Source organism: Coturnix japonica, chromosome 3 (genome assembly GCF_001577835.2).
Source record: "Coturnix japonica isolate 7356 chromosome 3, Coturnix japonica 2.1, whole genome shotgun sequence".
Classification (NCBI taxonomy): domain Eukaryota; kingdom Metazoa; phylum Chordata; class Aves; order Galliformes; family Phasianidae; genus Coturnix; species Coturnix japonica.
In genome coordinates, this window is record NC_029518.1 from 47,506,894 (window position 1) to 47,530,983 (window position 24,090).

General features: G+C 39.1%; 1 protein-coding gene across 1 annotated transcript in view; it reads right to left on the minus strand.

Moving 5' to 3' along the window:
• AIG1 (androgen induced 1) overlaps nucleotides 1-24,090 on the minus strand; it is a 114,010-nt gene that overhangs the window by 64,234 nt on the left and 25,686 nt on the right. The window contains exons 2-3 of the mRNA XM_015858349.2: nucleotides 14,210-14,365; nucleotides 6,677-6,778 (exon numbers count right to left, since the gene is read on the minus strand). Of these exons, the coding sequence (XP_015713835.1) occupies nucleotides 6,677-6,778; nucleotides 14,210-14,365 (258 nt within the window). The remainder of the gene's footprint in view (nucleotides 1-6,676; nucleotides 6,779-14,209; nucleotides 14,366-24,090) is intronic.

The window sequence follows — 24,090 nt, forward strand, 5'->3', positions numbered from 1 at the left end:
AAAACATGTAAGCCTATTATGTTATGAAACAAGCACCTGATTTTAACTGAGAGAAGGGCACAGAGACTGTTATCAAAATGTTTATCAATTATTGACATTTTTTTGCACCAATGTAAAAGTTGAACATTATTTTGCTTTTATGAGCTGTCAATCACACATCTAAGATACAGTGTAGCAACATCAGAAAAAACATCTTAAGCGCTGCAAAAAAATGGTGCATGGCTCTAGCAATGATTAGAGTGAGCTGAATGTTAAAACAAAACCAGCATTCCTAATATTGGCAATATTATGGGAATGAAGTGAATGAGTTTCTGTCCCACACTGATGCTGGTTCAACAAACACAGTCCTCCAGGGCCAAACCCTGGTTCTAGGAAAACACTACTCAGTGTGTTTTCCACAGCCAGAAAAGACAGAAAGTCTATGACTCCCTTTGAACATCCTGTTGAGGCCTTTCATTTGTTTTGTGCCCATAGTAATCAGCAAACACTTGTATGAGCAGACTCATCTGAAAATCCAGTTTTATGTTTTCATTAATATTACTATTATCATTTGTATTAATTTCGGAGTTACCCATGGTTTTGTCTGTTTAAGCAGGAAGTTTTGAAATACAGGTGGTATTTATCACTGATGCCTCAAATATGTGACCTTCCAATACGCCGGTAACCCTCAGTGAGCAGCTCATTTGGCTGTGCTAGCACGCAATGCAACTCACACTTTACTGCTGATAATGAAAAATAAGGCACACTCTGAATAGGGCTGCTTTCAGTAGCAGAGCTGAAGTTTTTGGGGTCAGACGGACAGAAGAGATAATGTTCTACATTGTCAGATAAAAATATAGACACAGACAGAGAAACACCTCCACCATTCTACAAATAGCACATAGGTACAATTTAGATGAATGCAAGCCTTATACTAGCAGGTTGTACATCACTTTATCCCTAAATATTTTAAAGGATTTGAAGCTCCTGGCATGTCACCATGCAAATAGTACTTTGTCTACCCTATAGACATATGCCCAACAGCAACAAAAGCAAGCGCACCCCTGTTGCTATTTTCAGGGACCAATTTTACCAGCATCATCTGTCTTTTACTCCCATCCAACCATCTTTCCTCTATTTTCACTCTCTCTCCTTCGCCACTACTTTGACAGCCACATTTAGCCTTGTTTTGGTGCATACAACAGGCTCTCAGCTGCGCTAGCAGGCTGAATTACATCACCTTAACAATAGAAGGAGGTAAATCTCAAAAAAACAAAATTTGGCTCCCAGGTCCTTCATTTGTAATACTCGTATCTGGAATAAGGTGCATGTTTAACTCAAAGACATTTTATGCAAGGTTGCTCATTACCACGTGCTGGGTGCTTCTGAATGTGGAGGAGGCTCTGTTTGCCTTCTGTAGATTACTAGAAACAACAAATAATCAGAAACATTCAGCACCTGTCTTTGGTTAGAACACTCTCTTCGACTTACTGTACAGCAGAGCCTTCTCTGGAAGCTGCACAGTGTTATTAGGGACAGCTTCCCACTCCACAAAAACACTGTGCCATTACTGAATAAGATGAAAGGCTTTTCCTATTGGTCCTAAGATGACACTCATGTAATTGTCTTCCTAATCTAGAAGTCTCTCTCAATTTCCAGGTGTTAGCGATCACAAATGCTGACCTATAATCAATTTTCAAGCCTGTTACATAAGTAACAGAAAATACAAAAAATCTTATAAGCTACTGCTGTTTTTCTTCCCAAACTGAGAGAATAATTGGTACAACTGTATTCATGCTCCAGTGGTGGACCTGGCAGATAATGAAGAGAGATACCAGACAAAGCAATATAACCACAGCACGAACATGCAAAAAGTGGATGGATCCAACAATATTACTTTCACTCTTTTTATAAGTACACTGGGTTCCCAAGTGACCAGCATCAACTACTGTTCTTTTCCTTAGACAGATGTTTAAATCACAGCCATCTAGAATTGAGTATTCCGGTGAAAATTAAGTTACAATCAAATTACAAATTTCCATGGTTTTTATCAGAAAACTTTGCAAGTTCTCTTTCAAGAGGAAACTACTTTCTGGAACACTAAAGTTCTTATTCACACCTAACCTATGAAAGTATTATAGATACATAAAGAACAACACTTTAGTTGGAATATACTTCTGAGTCTTAAAGTGGATTTAGAAGCAAATGTAGGAAAAGGGTAAATTTCTAAATATGAGTGTGAGACACTGCCAAGGTGAAGTATATTGTGTAAAAACAGCCCACACAGGGGATGCTGGTGTATTAAGAATGCATCCTCAAGAAGTATAATACCAGATCTAAGACAAGGCTGCCAGGAAGAGCATCAGTTGGTTATGTGGCAGGAGAAACTCTGTACCACTCTCCAGTGGGCTAAGATTTTCAGCTCAGCAGCCAGTGAGATAAAGAGAGAACTTGTGAATGAAGCGGGGATGTGTCAACTGGACAGGCTGCTTCCTCTCCACAACTCGTGTCCCAGTTTTTTTGTGCATTCTCTTGAATGCATTTCCAAAAAGCAAACAAAAAAAAACACAACAACAAAGCAGATTACCTAACAGGAGGAGTCTGTATTGACTGTAACAGCACATAACCAATTCAATAATCAATTTTCCAGACCTACAAAGACAGGCTGTATTCCCCTTTTCCAGCCTCTCTGCTCTAGAGCTTTAATATGAAGACAATTCTTTGTTTCTGACCTCCAAAGCCATTAAGCTCTATCCTTGTATTTTACTTTCCTTGCCACAAGCAAAAGATGATTCATGTCTTCAAAAGGAATTCGGGACAGTGCCTATGAAAAACAAAGGACTCTTTGCTGAAGTACGCTAATTTGGACAAATGCAGCATGCAGACCTGCTGTGTAACCTTGCTGAAAACCAGCAGCGCTCAAACTTAGATTAATTCAGACTACAGACCTGTTCATGTGGGCACCAATTAGGACAGGGACAACCATTAGTTTTGGTAGTCTGTATTAATATCAAAGAGAATGCAACTTTTGCAAACAGATGCTTTCTATTCACCTTCCTATCCAGTTTCAATACGAAATGGTAAAACAAACTGATAAGAATCTTGTTACTATGAAAACACCAATTTCCAACACTGAAGGTTGGCCTTTAATTATAATGACACAGATCACATTGACAGCCATCAGAAAAAGGATTTCTCATGGAAAATACGTCTATGGAATGAGGGACTGATGTGGATCCAAAGAGCAGGACAGTCTCATGAACATGAACATCTTTAATGGAGAAGTTCAGTAATTTGACAACTACAACAGTAGGCAGCAAAGATGAATTCTGTACAATAATTAATAAAAACAGAAAGTAAAGTCAAAACTTCAGAATCAGACTTAGCCTTAGACATATAGCTGTGCTTAGAGAAGTAGTTAGTTCTACTGATAGAAACTTAGCATCAGCTAACAGATGTGGCCCTTCACATAATAAACACAGACAAATCCCCACTCTGCTAAAATTAACAGCAGCTCTGCCACCAACCCCTCTGGTAATTTCTCAAGTTGTAGAGATACCATTGGTTATGAATGAATCAACTGACTGAGATGATGAAATATATGAGTTTTATGGCCCAGTATGACTCCATTAGTCACGTCTTTCACAAGTATACAAAGATGTATGTATGAAGTACCATCTGGTACCACAAAAAGCTACTGACTACACAGATTTTTTTTTTTTGAGGACAGAAATTATACTTTTAAATATACAATATATATGAATGTATAAATTAGAAATACAGCTCTTGACACTACAGGCAATTTTATAGTATGGTAACCAGTCTATGATGTTACCTTTGTCTATGCTGATGAGCCCTTCTCTGTTTCTATGAATTGGTAATAGAACTGCATAGCTCTCAGGTTCATTTTCCTCATGTTTCCCATTTCCAGATAATAAATGTTTTTAAATTAGCAATATTTTAAATGTTGAACAAAATATTTCCGTGAGTGATATAAGCATTAGCATAACTATGAATTTGAGAAAATCATGTTGTACTTTTTAAAATTACAGACAACGTTGTAATGCTGGATAAGGGATGCAAAGGTGGGAAAAGAAAAAGAGTGAAGAGAACTAATTACTGATGACTAATTACTAACAGAGCAGCAGATAGTGCTGCACAGACCACTTCTTCTGGGGTCGATGGATCAGGTCAGCCCTTCAGTTTCTTCATACAATACTCAAGATAGTCACCTTAAAAAGTTTTTTTGAAGCATGAGTGCTTTACAGTATTTTAATATATGCCCAAATAATGAGAACACGATGGCTATCTTTTTAGCCACAGATTTTACACCTTTCCTCTCTCCCTTGTATATTTTGCAGGTCTCTGTTTTAACAGTTGAGCAACCTGTTATATCGTCATCAAACTTTGAAAATAAGACTTATCAGATCAAATAGAAAATCTTCTTACTGTGGAAGATCCTTCTCGCAAATTTTGTTGAACTTTTCCACACTGTTGTTTCTTTCTTGGCTTAGCAGTTACCTGCTTAGGGAAAATACTGCAGAAAACCTGGACAGTGCTTACAGCAGATGCTGCAGGGTAAGTTCACAGAAATTATGCATTGTACTATGAGGTAGTAACAAAAGGTCTCAACTCTTCCTGACAGATTTAATTCTGCCAAGGATAATGAATCTCTTCTGTAAGTTTTGTTGTACAAGGTTAGGTTCCAGCACACCCACTATTGTGTTTCGAAAAATGAGCACCAAGCATGCACAACTGCTGTCAAAATGTGCAAGAAAAGATGAGAGTACAAAAAATATAACCATGGACTTTGACTTTTCTAAAGCTGCATTGATAGAGGTTCTACCCTTTTGGCAACTGGTCCTCTATCACATTCTCTAAAATCTACCACATGAAGGTTTTAACTAATAAACAAGGTATTAGCATTCCTAAGGTAGTTAAAGAAGAAAAGATTTCTCTCCAGACCTTCCCTCCCTATCCCTCAAACTCTGTCATCTTATGATGGGTAATGCATCAGAATTAATTATTATGAAAGCTGGTGAAGATGAAATGATGGGTAAAATATCAAAAAGAATTAGACTGAAAGGTGGTGAAAAGCCCAACAGCCATAAGCCTTCCCTGTGACTGGGCTAAAGGAACACTTGGATAAATGGAGACTGACACAGCAAACAATTCCTTTACAAAAGACTTTCAAACAAGCCTCCTATAATATTCCAAGCTGAACATATAAATGTCTAAGATGCCTGCATGCCATTTATTTCAGTACGATTTACTATGTCCAAAACTTTCAAACAAAAGCCCTCTTCAAATACTTCAGCAAGTATATATTTCTAACAAAGCAACCGGAATTTGAATTGCCTTTTAGATATGGCACAGCACAGAAGAGACTTCTGAATACATAGTACTGCTTGTTGTCAACTGCTTCTCAATGCACTTATATGAAAAATGTTACAGGTTAGGCACTTTCAGTATGTGGAATGTCACCTGGAAGAAATGTCATCAGAGTTGGCACTGATGTGATGTTGAAAAAAATATCAACATTATGTACAGTTTGGCATGTGTTCAGTTTGTGACCTTGAAATTCAAGAGAGGACAGTCTCAATGAACACAGTAAGTGTCACCAGACTCTTTGCTCTGCTTCACATGCACACAATAACACAGTGTTCTTTTCAAAACATTATAAAACCGTACATTATTTAACAGAAGTTGATGTAGTAACTCTCATACTATTCCTTTAACACACAATTTAGGGAATAAAACATCAACATCACTGACCACACTCAACAAAAAAGCACTTTATCAAACTCAACAGTGGAGGACAAAACTTGATCTACTATGGATCCGCTGAAGGATGAGATCTGTTTTCAGTTGCTGATGAACAACAGTGCCAAGTGACTTGTCATGCCTTGACAGGGAAAACAAAGTAATACAGAAATACTTTGCACAAACGCAAATTGAGAAGCAAACATTATCCCTTTCAGCTCCAAATATATACACTGCATGAAGCACATCTTGGAAAAATGTGGTCTTATCATTCCCTTACTTTAAAGTATTTGTCTGAAAGAAAGGATATCCTACTTGAAGTACCAGGGAGGGATGAAGAAGTCAGATTTCTTCTTAAGAAACTGCTTCCTTAAGTATAGAAGTAGTCATTTTAAAGCCACTACACTTTTGCATTGATACAGGTGATACAGTGATACAGGTTCTATTATACAAGTTCAGTGTACTTGAGAAATGAATAATTATTTGTATTATTTTAAAAGCACTCAAGACCAAAAACACAATGAGATTTCATAAGTGTTTTTACAAAAAAATATTGCATAACAAATGAAGCATTTCTTTTATTTCACAGCAAGATTTCACCTTTATCAGAACTTTCATTTTCTGTGAGAGTGTTTTTGATTAAGCTTTCACATGGCAAGGATGACACTGCTCTGGGAAAGATACCCCATGATAGTAAACAGCTCGTCCCTAAAACTAGTCTGGGATTTAGGAGGCACGAGTTCAAATCTCCACACTATTTCAAGTGAATGGGGGCTTAAATATGACTCAACGAAGGAAATGTTATTCTTGCTTGCAAGCAACATTTGTTCATCACTTCTGAGAAAACTAGTGCTATGTGTCTACAGAATGATGCACAGGGAAATCCATGACATGTTTTATTTACGCAAGTAAATGTTTGCATCAATTTACTCACCATTCCATGATTTAGCCATGCTGGTATGAAATTATCAAGCAGCTTTGGGTAAACCAGTTCCCTGTCATAGATATAGATGCTCCAAAACATCGTCACAACAAACTAGGAAGAAGAAAAAAAGACAAGATAATTTAAATAAATGCTTCTAATCAATTAGCTACATATTTGAGATAGCAAAGTGGGGCATTTAGCAAATGATCCATGGACAGATACAGATATAATTGCTCGTCAGCAGAACCTTGCTTCATTCGACAGTGTGATCAATATTTGCATTCACTGTTCTGATCTTTCTTTTTTTCTGTTTTACTTTTGTCCTGGAAAAAAAACAACTCTGCTTTTGACTTACGTGCCTGTGGCCAAATGGCAACTGAGTACTGTATTTTAGCAGCAGATGTGGCACATGAATAATGTTTCACCACTAACAGGACAGAAAACTAATGGAAAAGCAGGCAAAATATTACTTGGAATTCATAGGATATATTAATATGAATCACTCACCCCTAAGTAGGAAACTATAAATTCATTTTAGCACTTTTGTCAATCACTGAAATAAAACTATTAAGAAAAGCATTAACCCTTCAGACAGTTTACAATTCATGGCCCAGGATCCACAGAACAGTTCCTGCTTATTTGTCAATACAAAATTTGCTTTCGCTCTTGCCAGAGAAATTCACTTCTAAACTAAGGGCAGGACAGATGGCTCAGGTCATGTTTGCACTAGGCTCAACTTTTGCCAAAATGTCCCTAATTTACTGAAGATAAGCTGATGTCTAAAAAACAGCATAAAACCACAAAAAATTACAGAAATAATAGTGGTAGCTAACCTTAGCTTAGGGAAAAAAAAACAACAGATTCTGTAGTCTTCTAATTAAAACACAATTTATTTATTTTTTACCTTGAATTAGAGTTCGTAGCTTCATAGTAATAAAAGGCTTACTGTTTACAGCGAGAGAAAATCACACCTGGGCCAGAGATACTCAATGACAATTCTGAGGGTACTTCTACAATGTAGCAACAAATCAAAACCTGAGTTACAACTGGCATGACTTTCAATGAAATCAGCAGGGAAGAATTCACTTTCATCTGAACGGATGTTGCCACAATCTTACTTGGAGGGGTTAGGATCAATCTTGGGTGGGGAGTTGAAAGTGCATGATATACATGAAGAGAGTACACGAGTTACAAGGATGGATGATGGTATAAGCTGTTTCATATGCTTCTGACTCTGGGAAGTTAAAATTGAGGTCACTGTTTATCAATGGCACCTTGTTCTAACCTCAGGCATGCTTCAATCACAGTTATGTGAATGATCTGAAGCAGCACGGTGTTCCCTCCATGCGCATACAGTACACAGCTTCTTGTTTTCCAGCACACTTGTCCATCTGTTAGGATAGCAATTGGTGCCTGCTCAGAATAAGCTTGGACCATTTGACTAGAGCATACAGACCAGGGGAAAAAAGTAGGATATAATGGACAACCTGAAAAATACTGCAAGTGTAATGTACCCCACAAGATGCGTCTCTTCTGGCATTGGCACAACCCAGCTCTTTACACACCTGCTGACACATGAGTACCAAGATATAAATAGCTGAACAACAGGAAAAATGGAAGGAAAGTATCCCCCTATCTACAAGCTTCCTAGCCTGTATTACAGTGGGTTTCTGAGAACCTGCTAAGACCAACTGGGACATAAAACCACATAGAGATTCATCAGCATGGAGACTGAGACTGAATTGCTTTTTTTCCAAGTTAGTCTTACAGCAAGGAAAAACACCCAGAACTTTGTTGAACTGCATTATGCTGAATGCAACAAAGCTGGCAGGTGTGTTTTGATCTGTGATTTCTGTGTGGAGCAGAATAGAACAATTGACTTTGCCATGGAGGTAAAGATAGGAAAAGAGGGGACATGCCATCTGTTTCTTAACCAAAGTCAGCCAAGGGATGGAACAAGATCAACCTAGCTGGTTGCAACCATCTGGAGTTACAGACGGCAAAGGCTGCTTAGCAAAGCATTATTGCAAGGCAGACATAAGGTAAAGGAAGTGCGCAAAAACAAAGCGTTACAGAACCAACCTGCCCAGACATGAGACTAACACAACGCCCTGGGGAAGATCCCTCCCAGTGTCTGAATGGTCCGCCTTATCTCTCTTTATTATTTGTTCATTTGGATAGAATGAACCATAAAAATGAACAATCTGGATTTTAAAAAAGCTACAATTATTTCCTACTTAGCTTCCTTGGTTGCTTCTGAATTTGTTTACTTTGGTTAACAAGTAACTCTTGGTCCGGTAATTTAGACCAATGTGGTACTAGCACAATATCATTTGTGCTGGGCTTTGCCAAGGACACATGTTACCTTGCAGTACCTTGCAAGTAACAATGACACAAGAAGCTGTTTCCTTACACTGCTTATGTGAGGCTCAGAACTGCATCTCCTATGCCCTTAACCTAATCTACTTTGTGGCACAGTTCATTACAATTACAGCCAGACTCATGGTACTACTCTCAAATGCCAAGCTGAACAGGTTGCTCAGAGTCAGCAGACAGAATGATTATTTCAGGATGTCCAGTACTTTTCTTTTGTTTCCAAGCCAAAATGGCACAAATGTCACTCTTCTACCTCCTCTTTGGGCAAACTTACAGCTTGGAAGTACAGAAAGAAAACAGACACCAGCAATTGCTTTTATACTTTGCACAGAAGCATCCTAAGACAGCCAGTTTTCTGAAGATGCTGATTCCTTGGTTAAATGAAACAAAAGCAAGAGTCCCTCATTTGCTGCTTTTCCTTTCTATGGTCACTGCAGACCAAGGGGAACCTCAAACTTTGAAGCAGATTTTGGAAGCTCACTTATGACAGGCTTCCAGAATATCATTACATACATACACAGCAGAGGAAATAAAATGAGGTTGAAAACAAAACTGTTTTCCCACTAAAGGAGATAATCCTTGAGCTTTTGTCTCCTGCCTCTGAAGCTTCAGAGAAAGGCATGAGAAACACATGTGGCATGGCCATGGGAGAAATTTCAAAGGATAAGGTGAGGAATGGCTACTGATTCAAAAGGCTGTGAATCAAAATAACATGAATGAAAGAAACTAAGAGAGGAAAGCCAGAGAAAAGAATTGCACAATTTGCTGTTTTACATGAGCCCAACCAAGAAATGTTATGCAAAAGAAGAATGAACCCAGTGGAACTTTATTTTCCTGCAATATGTATTTTTGGTTTTGGCTGGGTTGTACAGTTAAGTTCACTCATTTCCTGGATGGCTTCATGACAAACTAAAAGAAAACCTTTGACCTTGACAAAAAAAATTTTAAGTACAATGTTGTGTAGTTAAGGTAAGTTTTCTAGCTGCCTCCCAAGATAGCTGTGGTTAAGTGAAGTATAAATATGTAGCTTGGGAGTGCAGTTGAGGGTTAAAGGCATTACATATAGATGTGAATTGTTATTAAAGGCACTAAGAGCAAATCAGCATGGTGCTGGCTTTATGTGGGATCTGGTGCTAGCAAAGCATCACATAAAATGAATTTGAACAGGGCCAATGAAGGAAATCACAAGGAGCAGGAGCTGAAAATCAGGGGAGACTTTCCTTGGGGAAAAGAGTTCAGTAGTCAGACGTACTGCTTGCACATGCCTCATCACCAGTTGTTATTTCACCACAAATGAGGGCAGAATCTGGAATAGAGAGATTCTGGCATGGTCAAGTCAATTGTGGAAATAAAAATGCCCTATAGTTTGGTCAAATAACAAGGCAACTAAGGGACTGCAGCAGATGCCTGAACATTTTTACTAGATAAAAGATTTCTGATGAGTATTATTGATTTTCAACAGAAGAACAGTGATCAACTTTCCTTTTGACTGTGCTAGTGCCTTCTTAAAGCACCACAGAGAAATAAAAGATATGGAAACACATCTGGCTTCCTCTCTTTAGAATCACAGGCTTTTAAAAATACAAAAGTATAATTTAAAAAGATGAGATCACTCTTGCCAATTTAGACTCAGGCTCAAAGTGGGTTACTGAAGCTATATAATATATCACCTGTACACCCTGTGACTTTGTAGACAGCTATCTCTTCTAATATGTAACAATATCCATTTTCTTTCTTTGTCCCATATCTAGTACACAGAGTCTTAAAAACCAAGAAATGCCTGTTCTATCTCTTCTTCCCCTTGTACGGTACAAATTACAACAAACATATTGACAAAACCATATATAGTTTACACAAAACACTAATTAGCCACAGAAACTTGGCAAGACCCTGATCTACATCAAACAATCAGAAAAGAGTAGTGGTAAAAAACACTGGTATGGGCTCTGCCTTTAAAAACTGCCTCACATTTTTTTAGCAGTATAAGCTATTCCCAACACCAATCTCCCTTACATTGATAAAGGAGTGGCAAATGCACTCAGTATAGAGCATTACTAGAGTGAACTTCTAAAACGTTTTTTTTCAGTGGATGCTTCCTGATCTATTAAGTATTTGAATAGCAACCCGGGCTTGTAATAACCTTAAAAAGGGCTGGGAAGTGTTACCCAGGGACTGTTCATGGAATAACACATTACTGCAAAGAATACTGGCCTACTGATTTCAGATTTCATTCATTAAAAGTCATACTGAATGAAGAACAATAGACAAAACAGTAGTCATTAGGTTCTTCAAAGAGGTTCATGTTTATTACTCCACACTCCTAAATGATTAGCAGGTTGGCAACTCACAATTTTATTGAAGCCCCTGGATACATACAATGCATAGCACAACACTGGAAAGATTTGATTTACTGTGAAGATTCTGCAAGATTTGATTTGTTGTAAAGCCACCCAAGGAGACTGTTTGCCCTTGGGCTGGTTTTTTCCCTTCCTTTGGAAGGTGGGAGAAGAGGTTGGTGGTCAGACTTCCCAGGTGGTTTGCATGTAGTACTTTTTAAGGAAGTAGAAGAAAAAAAGAAATGCTTTAGTTTGTTGCATGTTTTTTTCACACATCATTGTTTGACTTGGGAGTGGAAGCCCCTTTTCTCATCTAAATTTCAGAGCAAGAAGTCTCAAGGGCTTCGGTAAGCAGGAAATAAAGAAAAAAAATGTGCTGAACAGCTTCTGAAAAACTGCCGTTAGTGGGCTTTAAAATGTTCCCCTAGTATTTGCATTATTCCCTAAACATGCCCTGTCTAAAACACTGAGCAATAAAAACAGTTTGCATGCTAAGGTTACTGATAAGTGTTTAGCAAGACCACTGCAGTTACATCAGAAACTCAACAAGGATTTTATTTGTATCTGTTCAATTTTTCTTTGTGAAGATTCTCTTGTGTCACTACTGGAAACCACTGAGAAGCCCTGGAGAGAGTTAAGAGGGAGAGTCTTAAAAAAAAAACAACCTGCATTTTAACTTACATTGTTCTTTTTTGGAGTGAGGAAGCTGTTAAAAGAATATGGGAAATGAGGGACCTTTAACTATTTTCCTGCAGACACTCTGTTTTTTATTAACTTCCTCCTAACAAGCACATCAGAATTTCATCAGATATTTTCTTACACATAAATAGCTCCTTAAAAAAAACAAAAGCCAGCATTAGACATTTGCTACTTTAAGGCCCTGAACTCTTCCTACCCATAACCACACCAAAGGAAAGCAGAGCCAGCCTGTGGCAGTTGTTGTTGTCCCACAGGCTAATGCTTGGGCATGTGGTAGCTGCGGTGCGGTGAGGGCTGTCAGAGAGGTTCAGGTGTTGGGAGAGAGCAGCTTTGGTGTGGACTAGACGTGTAAGCCTGAGGCAGGTCATTGAGGCCAATGCCACCTTCTGAAGCCCCGCTGCTTGTCTCCCAGTAGCCAGAAGTAGGAGCTGCAATAAAAACAACCCTTATGGGATTTCTTCACAAAAAAATAAATTTACAGAATACGTGGTTAATAACTGTTCACCCCCTCCACTGCAAGGTCTCCTTTAGGAACAGAAAACATCCCTTCAATGAGCACAGCAATTCCTTGCTATTTTCTGGATTTTTTTGGTCCAAGAAGTTGTTTCAGTTTGAAACCACTGGGAAATAAGCTAGCTCCAGGTATTCAAAGTGTCTCTAGAGAAGCGTGTAAAAGTTGCAATTTTAAGTCTGGAGCAGAGTATGACTAGCTGGGATTCTGTTTACCCATGGCAAGAGAAACAGTACAGAAAAGAAACATGACAAACACACAGCTGAATATTACTTTCAGAAGAAAGTAAGGAAGAAAGAACAATGCTGAAATTCTCAAAGATTTTGAAAAGTTTCAAGGTCGGAAACAGTGTAAGGGTAGAGCAGTACACTAATATCACTTGGGACTTAAAACATGCAGGAAAGGATCCCTGAAGAGTACATTTTGATGCCTGTAAGGGCTTACACTTGCATACTGAAAAAGACAGTTAAAATCTTTAAATAAAGACAGTGTAATGTTGCTTTCATTCTTCACTTCTAGCACTGATGTAGTAGGAAAAGCAGCTGATGCCAATCACAGTCACATCTACTACTTAATTCCCAAATTCCCTGAAAACACCAGTGTAACATTTATACATCTGTACACATCAACATGTATTTGCAAGCTCGATTCTTTCAAAAAAATGTATTAGTTAACATTGATTCCTTTACTATGCTCATGTCTCTGAAGCTCTAGGCAGGGGTTGGGTGAGCAAAATCCCCCCTTCCTCCCCGTAAAAGCAGAGCAAGTCAGAGACTGCCTCACGAGACTGAATTTGTGCAAGTCTATGGGGCTGGACAACATGCAACCCAGGGTCACGAAGGAGAGGGCTGATGTAGTTGCCAAGCCAGTCCATCATATTTGAAAAGTTCTGTCTGTCAGGTGAAGTCCCAGGTGACTGGAAAAAGGGAAATGCTTTCAAGAAAGGGAGAAAGGAGAATCCAGGGAACTACAGGCTGGTAAGCCTCACCTCTGTGCCTGGAAAAATCATGTAGCAGATCCCTCTGGAAGCTATGTGAAGTCATCTTCAACATCTTTATCAATGACACTGACAGTGGGATTGAGTGTGCCCTCAGCAAGCGTGGTGACAACATCAAGCTGAGTGGTGTGATTGATAGAACAGAAGGAAGGGATACCATCCAGAGGGACCTGGATAGGCTTGAAGAGTGAGCCTGTGGGAACCTAATGAGATTCAACAAGGCTAAGTGCAAGGTGTTGCACTTGGGTCCAGGCAATCCCAGATACTTGTACAGAGTTCCAACTCAAGACATCCTGTGAATCTATGGCTGAAGAACTGAGTTTGTTACCCAGCACAAAATTCAGCATCTTCCAAGAAGCGGGCCAGCAAATGCAATAAGTGGAGACGACCACATAAGTTTTATGAATGTTTCAGACATGATTTGCATTTCCTAATTTTGCAAAAGCATTTTGTATTTCCTCAAACATTTTTTAATCCTACATAAATAGTGAAATCACATTTTAATAAAGCATCTCTGAATACATAAAAATATAAACAATATATCAATATACTACGCTAAGGGCTCTTAAATGACTGGTCATTTGTGAAATGTGAAAATGCATGCAGATTAACACTACACTTACCACACCAATGGGGAAAGCCAGAACAGCCATCATCCAGTCACGGAGGGAAATGAGTTTTTTCAGCTGTCTTTCTTGTTCTTGACTGTCATTTCCTTTAGTGAGAAGACTGGAAAGGTCAGTCAATACGCAGATCCCAAAGAAGACAGCCTGGATAACCTGCAAGAAAAAAAGAACCCATTATTGAGCAGTGGAAACACCAGACTTCAGCAGAGAGAAGGAGTAATGCAAATGCACGTGAGGAATATTGCCTCAGAACTGAGGTGGGGAGTAGTGATTCAGGATGAGTAGAATTGGTTCACAGAAAACATAAAACCAGCTTGAGATTCCAGACTGGAAGTGATCTGGGTAGGTACTGTATTCACTTAAGCTAGTTTTCTGTTTGTCCAAAAGATTCATGTCCTGAGAGCACTGAAATAAATGCTGTATGACAGTGAGGGGAAAACACACTAATTAGACAGTAAAATAAAAAGAAATTTGATTTGCAGGTGTTGAGTTTAAAGTCCATTACCTCAGCCAGAAGACCCTGTCACTGCTCTACATATGACCTTACTTTTCATGTGTCCAGTTCTGGGCTCCCCAGTTCAAGAAAAGAAGGGAAGTACTGGAGAGAGTTTAGTGGAGGGCTACAAAGATGGCTAGAGGCCTGGAGCATCTCTGTTACAAGGAAAGGCTGAGATACCTAGGGCTGTTCAGCTTGTATAAGTGAAGACTGAGAGGGGATGTTATCCACACTTCCAAACAACTAAAGGGCAGGTGTCAAGTGGATGGGGCCAGGCTCTTTTCAGTAATGCCCAATGACAGAACAAGGGGCAACAGGCATAAACTAGACATGGGAAGTTTCAGCTCAACATGAGAAAAAACTTCTTTACTTTGAGAGTAACAGAGAACTGGAACAAGCTGCCCAGGAAGGCCATGGAGTCTACTCTGCAGATATTCAAAACCTGCCTAGACGCCTTCCTGTCTAACCTGCTTTAGTAAACTTTAGTCTCATGCTTTAGCAGAAGAGCTGGACTAAATAATCTCCAGAGGTCCCTTCCAAGCCCTAGGATTCCTTGATTCTGTTTCTGGGGAAACCTGTGCAAATGCACGGACTGTTTCAGAGGTGGCATTCCCAATTGTAGCTCAGACATGTGCCACCTGCCTGGCGACTGAACTACAACCACAACCACTACATTACTCCATAAAACTAGGCCTCGAAGTCATGGAGTTCATTTCAGAGGTGGAAAATGTGAGAAACATTCCCTGTGAAAACAAATAGAAGAGTGATTCTTCCTCCCACACCAGGATCGTACAGGGACCCTCCCCGCCCAAGATGGAGAAGGCCTCCTGAGAGACTTAGCCCCCATCACAGGCGCTGGCAAATCCTTCCGCTAACAAGTGACAGAAGAAACAAGTTGCACAAGTTATTCAAACTCTTTCCAAGATGGCAGACATGATGGCAGCCATTTACCCATCCTTCTCCTTTTTGAGTGTTTACGCATTTGTGTGAAATATTATAAGATAGTCTCTGGTGTTCAATCATTAAATGTAATCACTTGAACTCACAAATTTGGTACAAACTTAGTTTTGTCTTAGCTTGATCGCTATGTTTTTCTTCCCCAATTAACTTAGTAAAATGTTAAGAAGTTCACTTAGGAATGCTCCTGCCTGAGGACAGACCAACTTGCTCATCTTTTTTAGTACAGTTCAGAAAAAGCACACAAAGATTGTTTGCTCCTTGAGCTTGGAGCCCAGGTCACAAACCCCCATAGGCTGGGCAATCTCAGGTTAAAAACATTCAAAACATGGGCTTGGTTCCCAAACTGCAACGTGATTCATCAAAAAACATACATGTATGCTTAAAATACATACTAAAGTGTTTTTCAAAACAAGCCTGGAGTACTAGTTTGAAAGTCTTGTTTTAAAGTTAAGCGTTCGTCTAACTGGGAGCCTCATACTGAGAAGCAGGTCATCGGTAAGAAATACAAATTGCACACGTCCAGATTTTGGAAAATAAAATATATTAAGTGCAGGTATCTTTGCAGAATTTAGACTACAGTAAGTACTGTAAGAAAACACCTCAGGACAGAGGACACTAATTTGGAACAGGGGAGGAAAGAAGGAGAGAGGAAGGAAGGAAATACCAAACAGATGTTGGCTACTAGAAAGAAATCCACAGAAGTGTAATGGTTGGATGGATTAAAGTACATTCCCTTCCTCAACGATCCTCATATAACCCAAACACTTGTAAATTCTGGCTGTAAAGCTGTGAACGACAGACATTCAAATAGCCCCTAAATATCCTGTCATCAGCATAATAAAGGAGCTGCTTGTAATTCTGCTGCCATTGCCCTCCCTTCTCCCCGCTGTAGCTCCATATAATTTGCCTGATAAATAGCACAGAGCATAGACCAGCAACATTACAAAACATTCCCTGCAGCCATGAAACGTGACAGACTACTAATGCTGGACCTGAATATTCAGCTAGGAAAAGGTACTACTTTAAATGACTGTTTGAAAAAGTTACCAACTTCTACATAATTCCTGAAAAACATTGTAAATAAAAGTTGAGGCTCCTTGGAGCTAAGTAATGCACTTTTTCATATTATTTACTTGAAAGAAGCACTTAGTAGAAAAACAAATCTTCCTATGTTCAGCCCTGTTTTCTACCAGACAGATGGCTTATTTGGAGAGAAGGAATAGAAGCACTAATTATGTATTTGTTTGAATAAGAGTAGAGATCATACCATTTACTATTCGCTAAAGAGCATGAAAGACAAAGAAGGAAAAAGATTTGGGATGGGACTGGGGAAAAAAAAGTCTACCTAATAATAATGAGATCAATCTGGGTGTAAAGCACTTTAGGCTGAGTACCAGGAAATAATTCCTAACAGGGAGCTCTACCAGACCATGAAATAGTTTCTCAGAGGAAGTGGTGGAAGCCTCATTGCTTGAGTCATTCAAACTGATATTGGACAAAACATTCAATAATGTACTGCAGGGAACAGTATTACGCTGGCAGGGCTTGGATGAGTGACTAATAGATTGTTTGCAGCTCTAACTACGATTCCCCGAAATGGTCTCTCTCCAAAGTAACACAGACTCAAACAACCACACACCCACTTTCGGAGGGAATTGAAATCGTACATCTACTAATCAATCATAAACCGAACAGCTCCTCTCCCCATTATCCTGTTACAAACACACTGTTTCAAGGGAAAATATAATGATATCATAGAGAATAACTGAAAATTCCTAAAGGGAAAGACGGTACCCAAGCGCTTCAAAAAGAGTTACAAAATAAACTGTTCTACAAAAAGACTGCAAAAAAATCCATATAGGAAAGAGAAAACTACATATTTATTGAGAACTGTACATCCAGAGCCTGTAGCGTTCAGGGAGGAACATTCCCCACCTATCTGCACAAACTGCTTATGTACAAGCACTGCAACACTTTTTTCTCCTTTTCTAGAATGTACGAGAAAATTTGTCTGACAATATGAACATTCAGGATTAGACTGAGGCTGGCCAGAGCTGCATGAGTCTCGGGAGCATGAACTGAACAGCCAGATTCAGTAACAATTTACATCCTTTGCGGGTCTGCCGTAAGGAAAGCATAGCATGCAGCTATCGGCGCTTTATGGTACGAAACAAATTGTTGAAGTCCACATTCCTCAGTATGAATGCTACAAAACAGATGTGAAAAGTTCACAGCAAGGGAGAAGAAACTCTCTCCAAGCAATATTCTCCAAATTACCCTGACGTTACCTCAGATTTAGGATCGTATTTTCAAAACAAGGGCCTTCTTTTGAAAATCTGCAGGTGGTGAATCTATACATGGAACAGTTCCAAACACTAAGCAAACAAGCGACTTTTTTTTTTCTTGGAAATGTAAGCAATAACAGGACTCGGGAGGAAATATATTCCAATTTTTACCTCCAGCTACAGGTTGAAGGAAAACAGTCATTAGAAAATGACAAATACAGATTTGACGGGAAGCAGCCACACCTTCCTTACACCATGTAACAGTGATAGAGGCAGAAACTTGTAAACAGAGTGTGGTAAAACAAGCAAATCATTGAAAAATGTACAAAATACTCAGTTTCCTCCCTATTCCATTTTTTTTTCCCCACTGGAATCTGATGGGGCAAATGCTAATATACTTGATACTACAGTACCTTTAAGTTTTGATACATGATGGCAAGTAGCGAAAATGACCATCTACGGTTATTGTAGTAATACAAAACCCTAAGGAGAGAAAAAAAATGCTAAGATATTGCAGGAGAAAACAGCCAGGAATTGAAGATGAAACCAAGCAACCAAAAAACCTTCTCAAACAGTGAAATCTGTTCATATCATGTGTCTGAAAAGACTGATTTTACTGCACCTTATGAACAATTAGAAGCAAGCAAACTAATCACACATGTCTGTCTCCTTGAAGAAAACAAAAGTTTGCTTCAGTAGGACAGTTTTTCCACAAGATATTCACCAAAAGATAGCAGACAACAACCTCCCCATACTCCCCCGACTTGTTGGAGGCAGCCTATGAACGTCAGAAAATATATTTCCTCATAAACCTTTCTTCAGGCCATGCAGACTTTTTTCTCCCCTTGCTGTTGAACTCCACAGCGCAGATACAATCTGCACAGCCAAGGTCAATGGAGATTCTGTCTCCATTCTTAACAAGGCAGAAAACAACTATTACATTCACTGAATCTAGGATTTCATTGCCCATGGACTGATCCTCTTTCACACTAATTCTTGCAACCAGAAGCATTCCTTAGACCTCATGGTAGGAGAACTGGAAAAGGCTGTGGAATTACAGACGATTCATGGGTATTTTTTGCTCTGTCTGCTTTTGACAATGAAGAATTCACTGTCCTCCAACATATCATTTTAAAGATCACTAGCACTTACAAAATGTTTTGTGTACCCCTCTGAGTAAAAAAGCATCTGAGTAGGCTGTGAAACAGCCAGGGCTGCCAGAATAAATCCTCTGAGTAACACTAAAAAAAAAACCAACCCAGCAAGAAGCAAAAAAAGTATGAAAAAAATGCCCATGTTTGTGCATAAAGTGCACGTGGGCATGCGTGTGTTCACGCACATACTAAAGACCAGTACCTCTCTTACCATATTGGCTTCCACTGGCAAGATAAAAGTGTAATTAAGAAAGACCTCAAGAGTTTGCAGATATAACTCATTTATAAGAAAACTGATTCATTACAGGCTGACACCTCCCTGGGGACAGAGACAGGACTAGGACAGGTGAGAAGTTCAGCCCACAGTGGCATCGAACAGAGCCTGACAAGACAACCTTTAGCTCTACCAGTACCCAGAACCACATTGCTAGATGTTGTTATTCTCTCCAGTTTTGCATATATAAAACATGGTCTAACTTCCTTTTTTAACAACTTGACTATGATTTACAGCCTCAAAGCATCTCCTTGTCACCTTGTGCTACTTTTGCTTTCCGTCCTCCAGCCTCTGGACATTATTGCTTGACTTGCAAATGTATTATGATTCAGCAATCAGGATGAGTTTGTTTCAAGAAACTGAAGTAACTTAAGTCAAATTTCAACCCAATGTCCTCTGTAGGCACAGCTGACAGGACCCTGTTTTAGGACCATGCTTGGGTAGGACTGTAGAGTATCAGACGGTACATTAGAACATGTAGACATTCCTGCATCCTATGAAAGCAGCTCAACGATCTGAAGTTGTGATACACTGAGCAAGTCCAGGCAGCCCTCTTATCATTTGCGGAGCAACCTTCTGCACTGATGCCAGCACCACGGTTGTGTTGGTTTTGTTTGTCAGAGCAAATTTCTACAGTGTCAAGGCCCACAGATAAGGAATATAGCCTCTGCCCATCCAAAGCCAGCCTGAGAAACCAAATGCATCACACAGACAAAAAGGAATGGACAAGGGAAGGAAAACAGAGTCAGACAACAGAATACTAAAAGCAAATGCCATCTACTTTATTCTGACTTGCTTCACAGTTAGGAATCTTGAAATACGTTTTTCTCCTTTCTCTTTTATTTACATAAATTAGAACTTTAACTCAACCAGTAAAACTCTATATTTACTCCTATCAGAGGAGCCATTAGAAATTTGCTAAGTGCACATATTTTACACTGATGGACAACATTATAAATATCTAGCATTGCCCTCATCCAAAACAATGACTCATGTCTCCCTTTACAGCCTTCAGTTGGGGGTGGGTTCCTGTCACCAGGATGTCACAGAAGAAGTCTAGTCCTTACTCGGAAATGTAACTTCGTTGTCATGATTTAATCATATGGGGTGAACCGGAGCTTATAAAACACTCCCAATCCCTTACAGTATGATATGTGCTCAGGAACTGTTTTAAATATCCTTTCCACATAACCTCATGTAGTGTTTTCCTCTGAAGCCCACCAGGATTGTTCAAGGACAGGGTTTTAAACCAATGAGATTTTATATGTACACAAAAGAAATGCAATCACTATGCACGGAAAAGAAACCTGTTTAACTCTTGGGTCCAGTTTATATAGGTACTACATCATTTAAGCCCAAGTACTTAAATAACTAACGTGGAACAGCGGACACAGCTAAGTTATAGGGACCTCGTGTTGCTAACAAGAACCACTGTAAAATTCCACCTGTTGGAACACATTATGTATTTTTATCTGTACAGACAGAAAACCAACTTTTTTCTGTAAACTAGAGCAACTTAAGTAAGAAATTAGAAAACCAAAACAGATGTGGTCCCCTAAAACCTAATTTTTATAGCACTGCCTTTCAGCATCTATTAGAATTCACAACTGCCAACACTGAAATAAAAACAAAACTGAAATATAATATAGCCATACTGCATACACCACTTCCTTTCTCTCTCCACCTACCCACAGAAAAGGCCCTTACTGTGTAACACTTACTGGAGAGGTTATGTCTCAGATCATTCTGTCTTAATGTGATTCTTGACTTCCTTGCAATAGTTTTCAAATACATGGAGCACAGTTCTTGCAAATGTTGTGCTGATGCAGTTTTACAAGTGGTCTCCTTAATGCCATTTCTATTTCTATAATGACATTTATAATTCCTTACTACAACAGGCCAAGCTGAAATATGGTATCAGAACTGTTTGGCATGGCTTTAATTTTTAAAGGCAAATGTACATATATATATATATATATATATATACACTCTTTACAGTGCTCCCAACAACAACAGAAGTTGCTTGTGGACGACAATTGAGAAAATAGTTGCATAGGTGACATTTCCAGCATGATCTCAGCATGAGAAACTATACGCCATCTGCTCAGAAGTGCTAACAGCGTGGAATCCACTACCGCTATCAGGTGAAGAGATTAAATGGACAAACACATGAAGTATGTTCACAAAAATCTGACTAAATGCTCAGAGAGAGTTAAATTTTCTCAAATCTTCTGCATTACTTTTAGCTGTGACATTCCTTTCTAAACTCACGTCTTCCTTCTTCCTCTAAAAACTACAGGCATTTTTCTGGATGCTTTTGAGTTATAGATGCTTGGATATCTGATTATGATTTTAACTAATACACTCAAAGAAGTAAGTTCATTGTAGGAGCATTGAAGAAATTACTGTTCTATTTTTATCCTTTTGATTTTAAATTGTTTTGACTAAACTCATTTTCTAATAATCCCCATTTTGTTCCTTACTCTCCTTCACTGTGTATAGAAAAGCTGCCATTACTACTTATTGTATCCTGCTTATAAGACAGTATAATTTTATTAAACTTATGTAATCAATTCAGCAAACATGTCTAATACAGTTTATTCAGAATAGATTACGGTTCTATTAGGTTGCATCTTTTATGTTTCTCTTTGCTAAAGCTTAATCTTATTAGGATTATACTGCTCAGAAGCCTCTATCATTATTTTAGCTTAAATGCTAGTTTTACACATTTCAGCATGATGGGTACAGTCTCTGCAGCAGTGGCCTTGCACTCAAGCAGCAGGAATGGCAGCTCTCTAGACAATGTTTGGGATAGTTAGCTGAGACGCTAAGACTTGTTCTGCAGCTGTCTGTGCTAAACTGAGCTTTAGGATAAGGTTTCCGATGGCTGGAAAGTCCCTAGAACTTTATGGGTTAGCTACTCCCAAAAGAAATTAAATTTTATTAAGTACAGAAGTTTCCCAAGGAAATGTCTTGCTTAAAAGTTCATAAACTTCAGCACTGTAACAACTTTTTCATGTTTAGAAATGCTGTTTGAAAGCCACTAGAGGGAAGCAATTTTGACAAGACAAAATTTGAAACAAATATATAGAATCTTTAAAGCATGACAGTGGCTGCTTTTCGTATTTTTTCCTTTTTTAATGAGTAAGGTAATTGCTGAACCTAGAAAAGGCAATAACTGATACATCTCAGCAACATGGTTTCAGAGATGGGAATGTAAATGGAAAAGGCATTACAGTCTTCTGAGACGCAGAAGCCCCAGCACTCTCCCAGCATGTCTGCAGGAAATAAAAGATTTCAATCCCTCTGTCTTCTGAGCACTGCAAAAGCAATAATCAATGACGCCTCATGCCAGCCCAGCAAGGTGGGCTATTAAGTGATACTGTCTCAGGGAAACCATTCTCCCTCTCCTTAGGGAAGGAAACATCTTCACACATCCAAACTATCAGCAACACACATACAGACAATATACGATAAACGAGACAATATATGTTATAAAGAACTGCACTTCATGGGAATAAAAGGAAGCATTCATTATCTTACATCTCTAATGAGAACATGGGAAAAACCCTGACATAAACTAACTATATTTAAATAAAATATGATGAGGTAAGTTGAGTGTTCACAAGGTGTGTGGCATTTCAGCTCTGTATAATGGTACTCCCCCACTCACATTGTCTATCACGAGAATAAATCTTGAAGAAAATCAAGGATTTGTTTCCCTATGGCCCATTGGTGAAAGTGAGGCACGGAGCTGCTCAGGGTCATGCAGCAAGCCAGAAGGCAGCGGGAAGTGAACTTGGAGCCCTGATCTCCAGGCAGCACTCTGAGACTGGATCATGCTATTTTGTGTGCGCCTGCACTCCCACTTACTTTACAGTCAGTTATTTCACTGCACACGAGGAAAGCACTCCTGGCTTTCTTAGAGAAGTAGCACGGGCAGTTTCTAGTCCTCCAAACAAAGCAATACAACTGCTGTATAAATTCACTTTTCCTCTTACACTGATCATACTAATCACAACTAAGAACTTTTCTGCCTCGCTGTATCTTTCAAAGCTTTCTAATGGATAAATAAGCGAATCCTTGAGCCAACCAACAAGAGTCACCATGCTCAAAAATAAAACAATTTTGGAGTGCCTGCTCAAATAGTGATTCTGAGCAACATTAGAAGTGAAGAAACCTTTTGTATTTTTTCTATTACTTGTTCTACTTGTCACGAGTTTGAGTGGCTGCAAACTGAGTGTAGCACACAGTATCCATGCAGGACAGAGTGCTGGCAGAATCAGCACAGCCAACCCATCCAGAGCCACCTCACCTTCTTCAGACTGGCGCTGGAAGAAGGTCCTGAAAAGCAGATGGCACGGAGCCCTATCTTGCCTTGCACACTGGTGAAGGCAAACACCCTCCCCCCGCAACTTTCTAACTAATCAACATTTGCCAGCTTCAGACTAATCTTTCAGACATTACTGTTTACTATTTCTATTTTGCTCGTTACTTTTTATTTCACTTCCAAAAGGAAAATAAGGGATTAACTGGAGAAAAGTCCAGAAGTCCAGTTCCCTGCACATTTTAGTTAACTGCTTTACATCAATTACTTGACATCACACCAGGTTCCAAATTTATCCAGTTCAGATGCTGTCCACCCTGTCATTGTACACATGCAGATAATGAGTAGATATACTTTTCTTTCTCAGTAAATGCCACAGTTT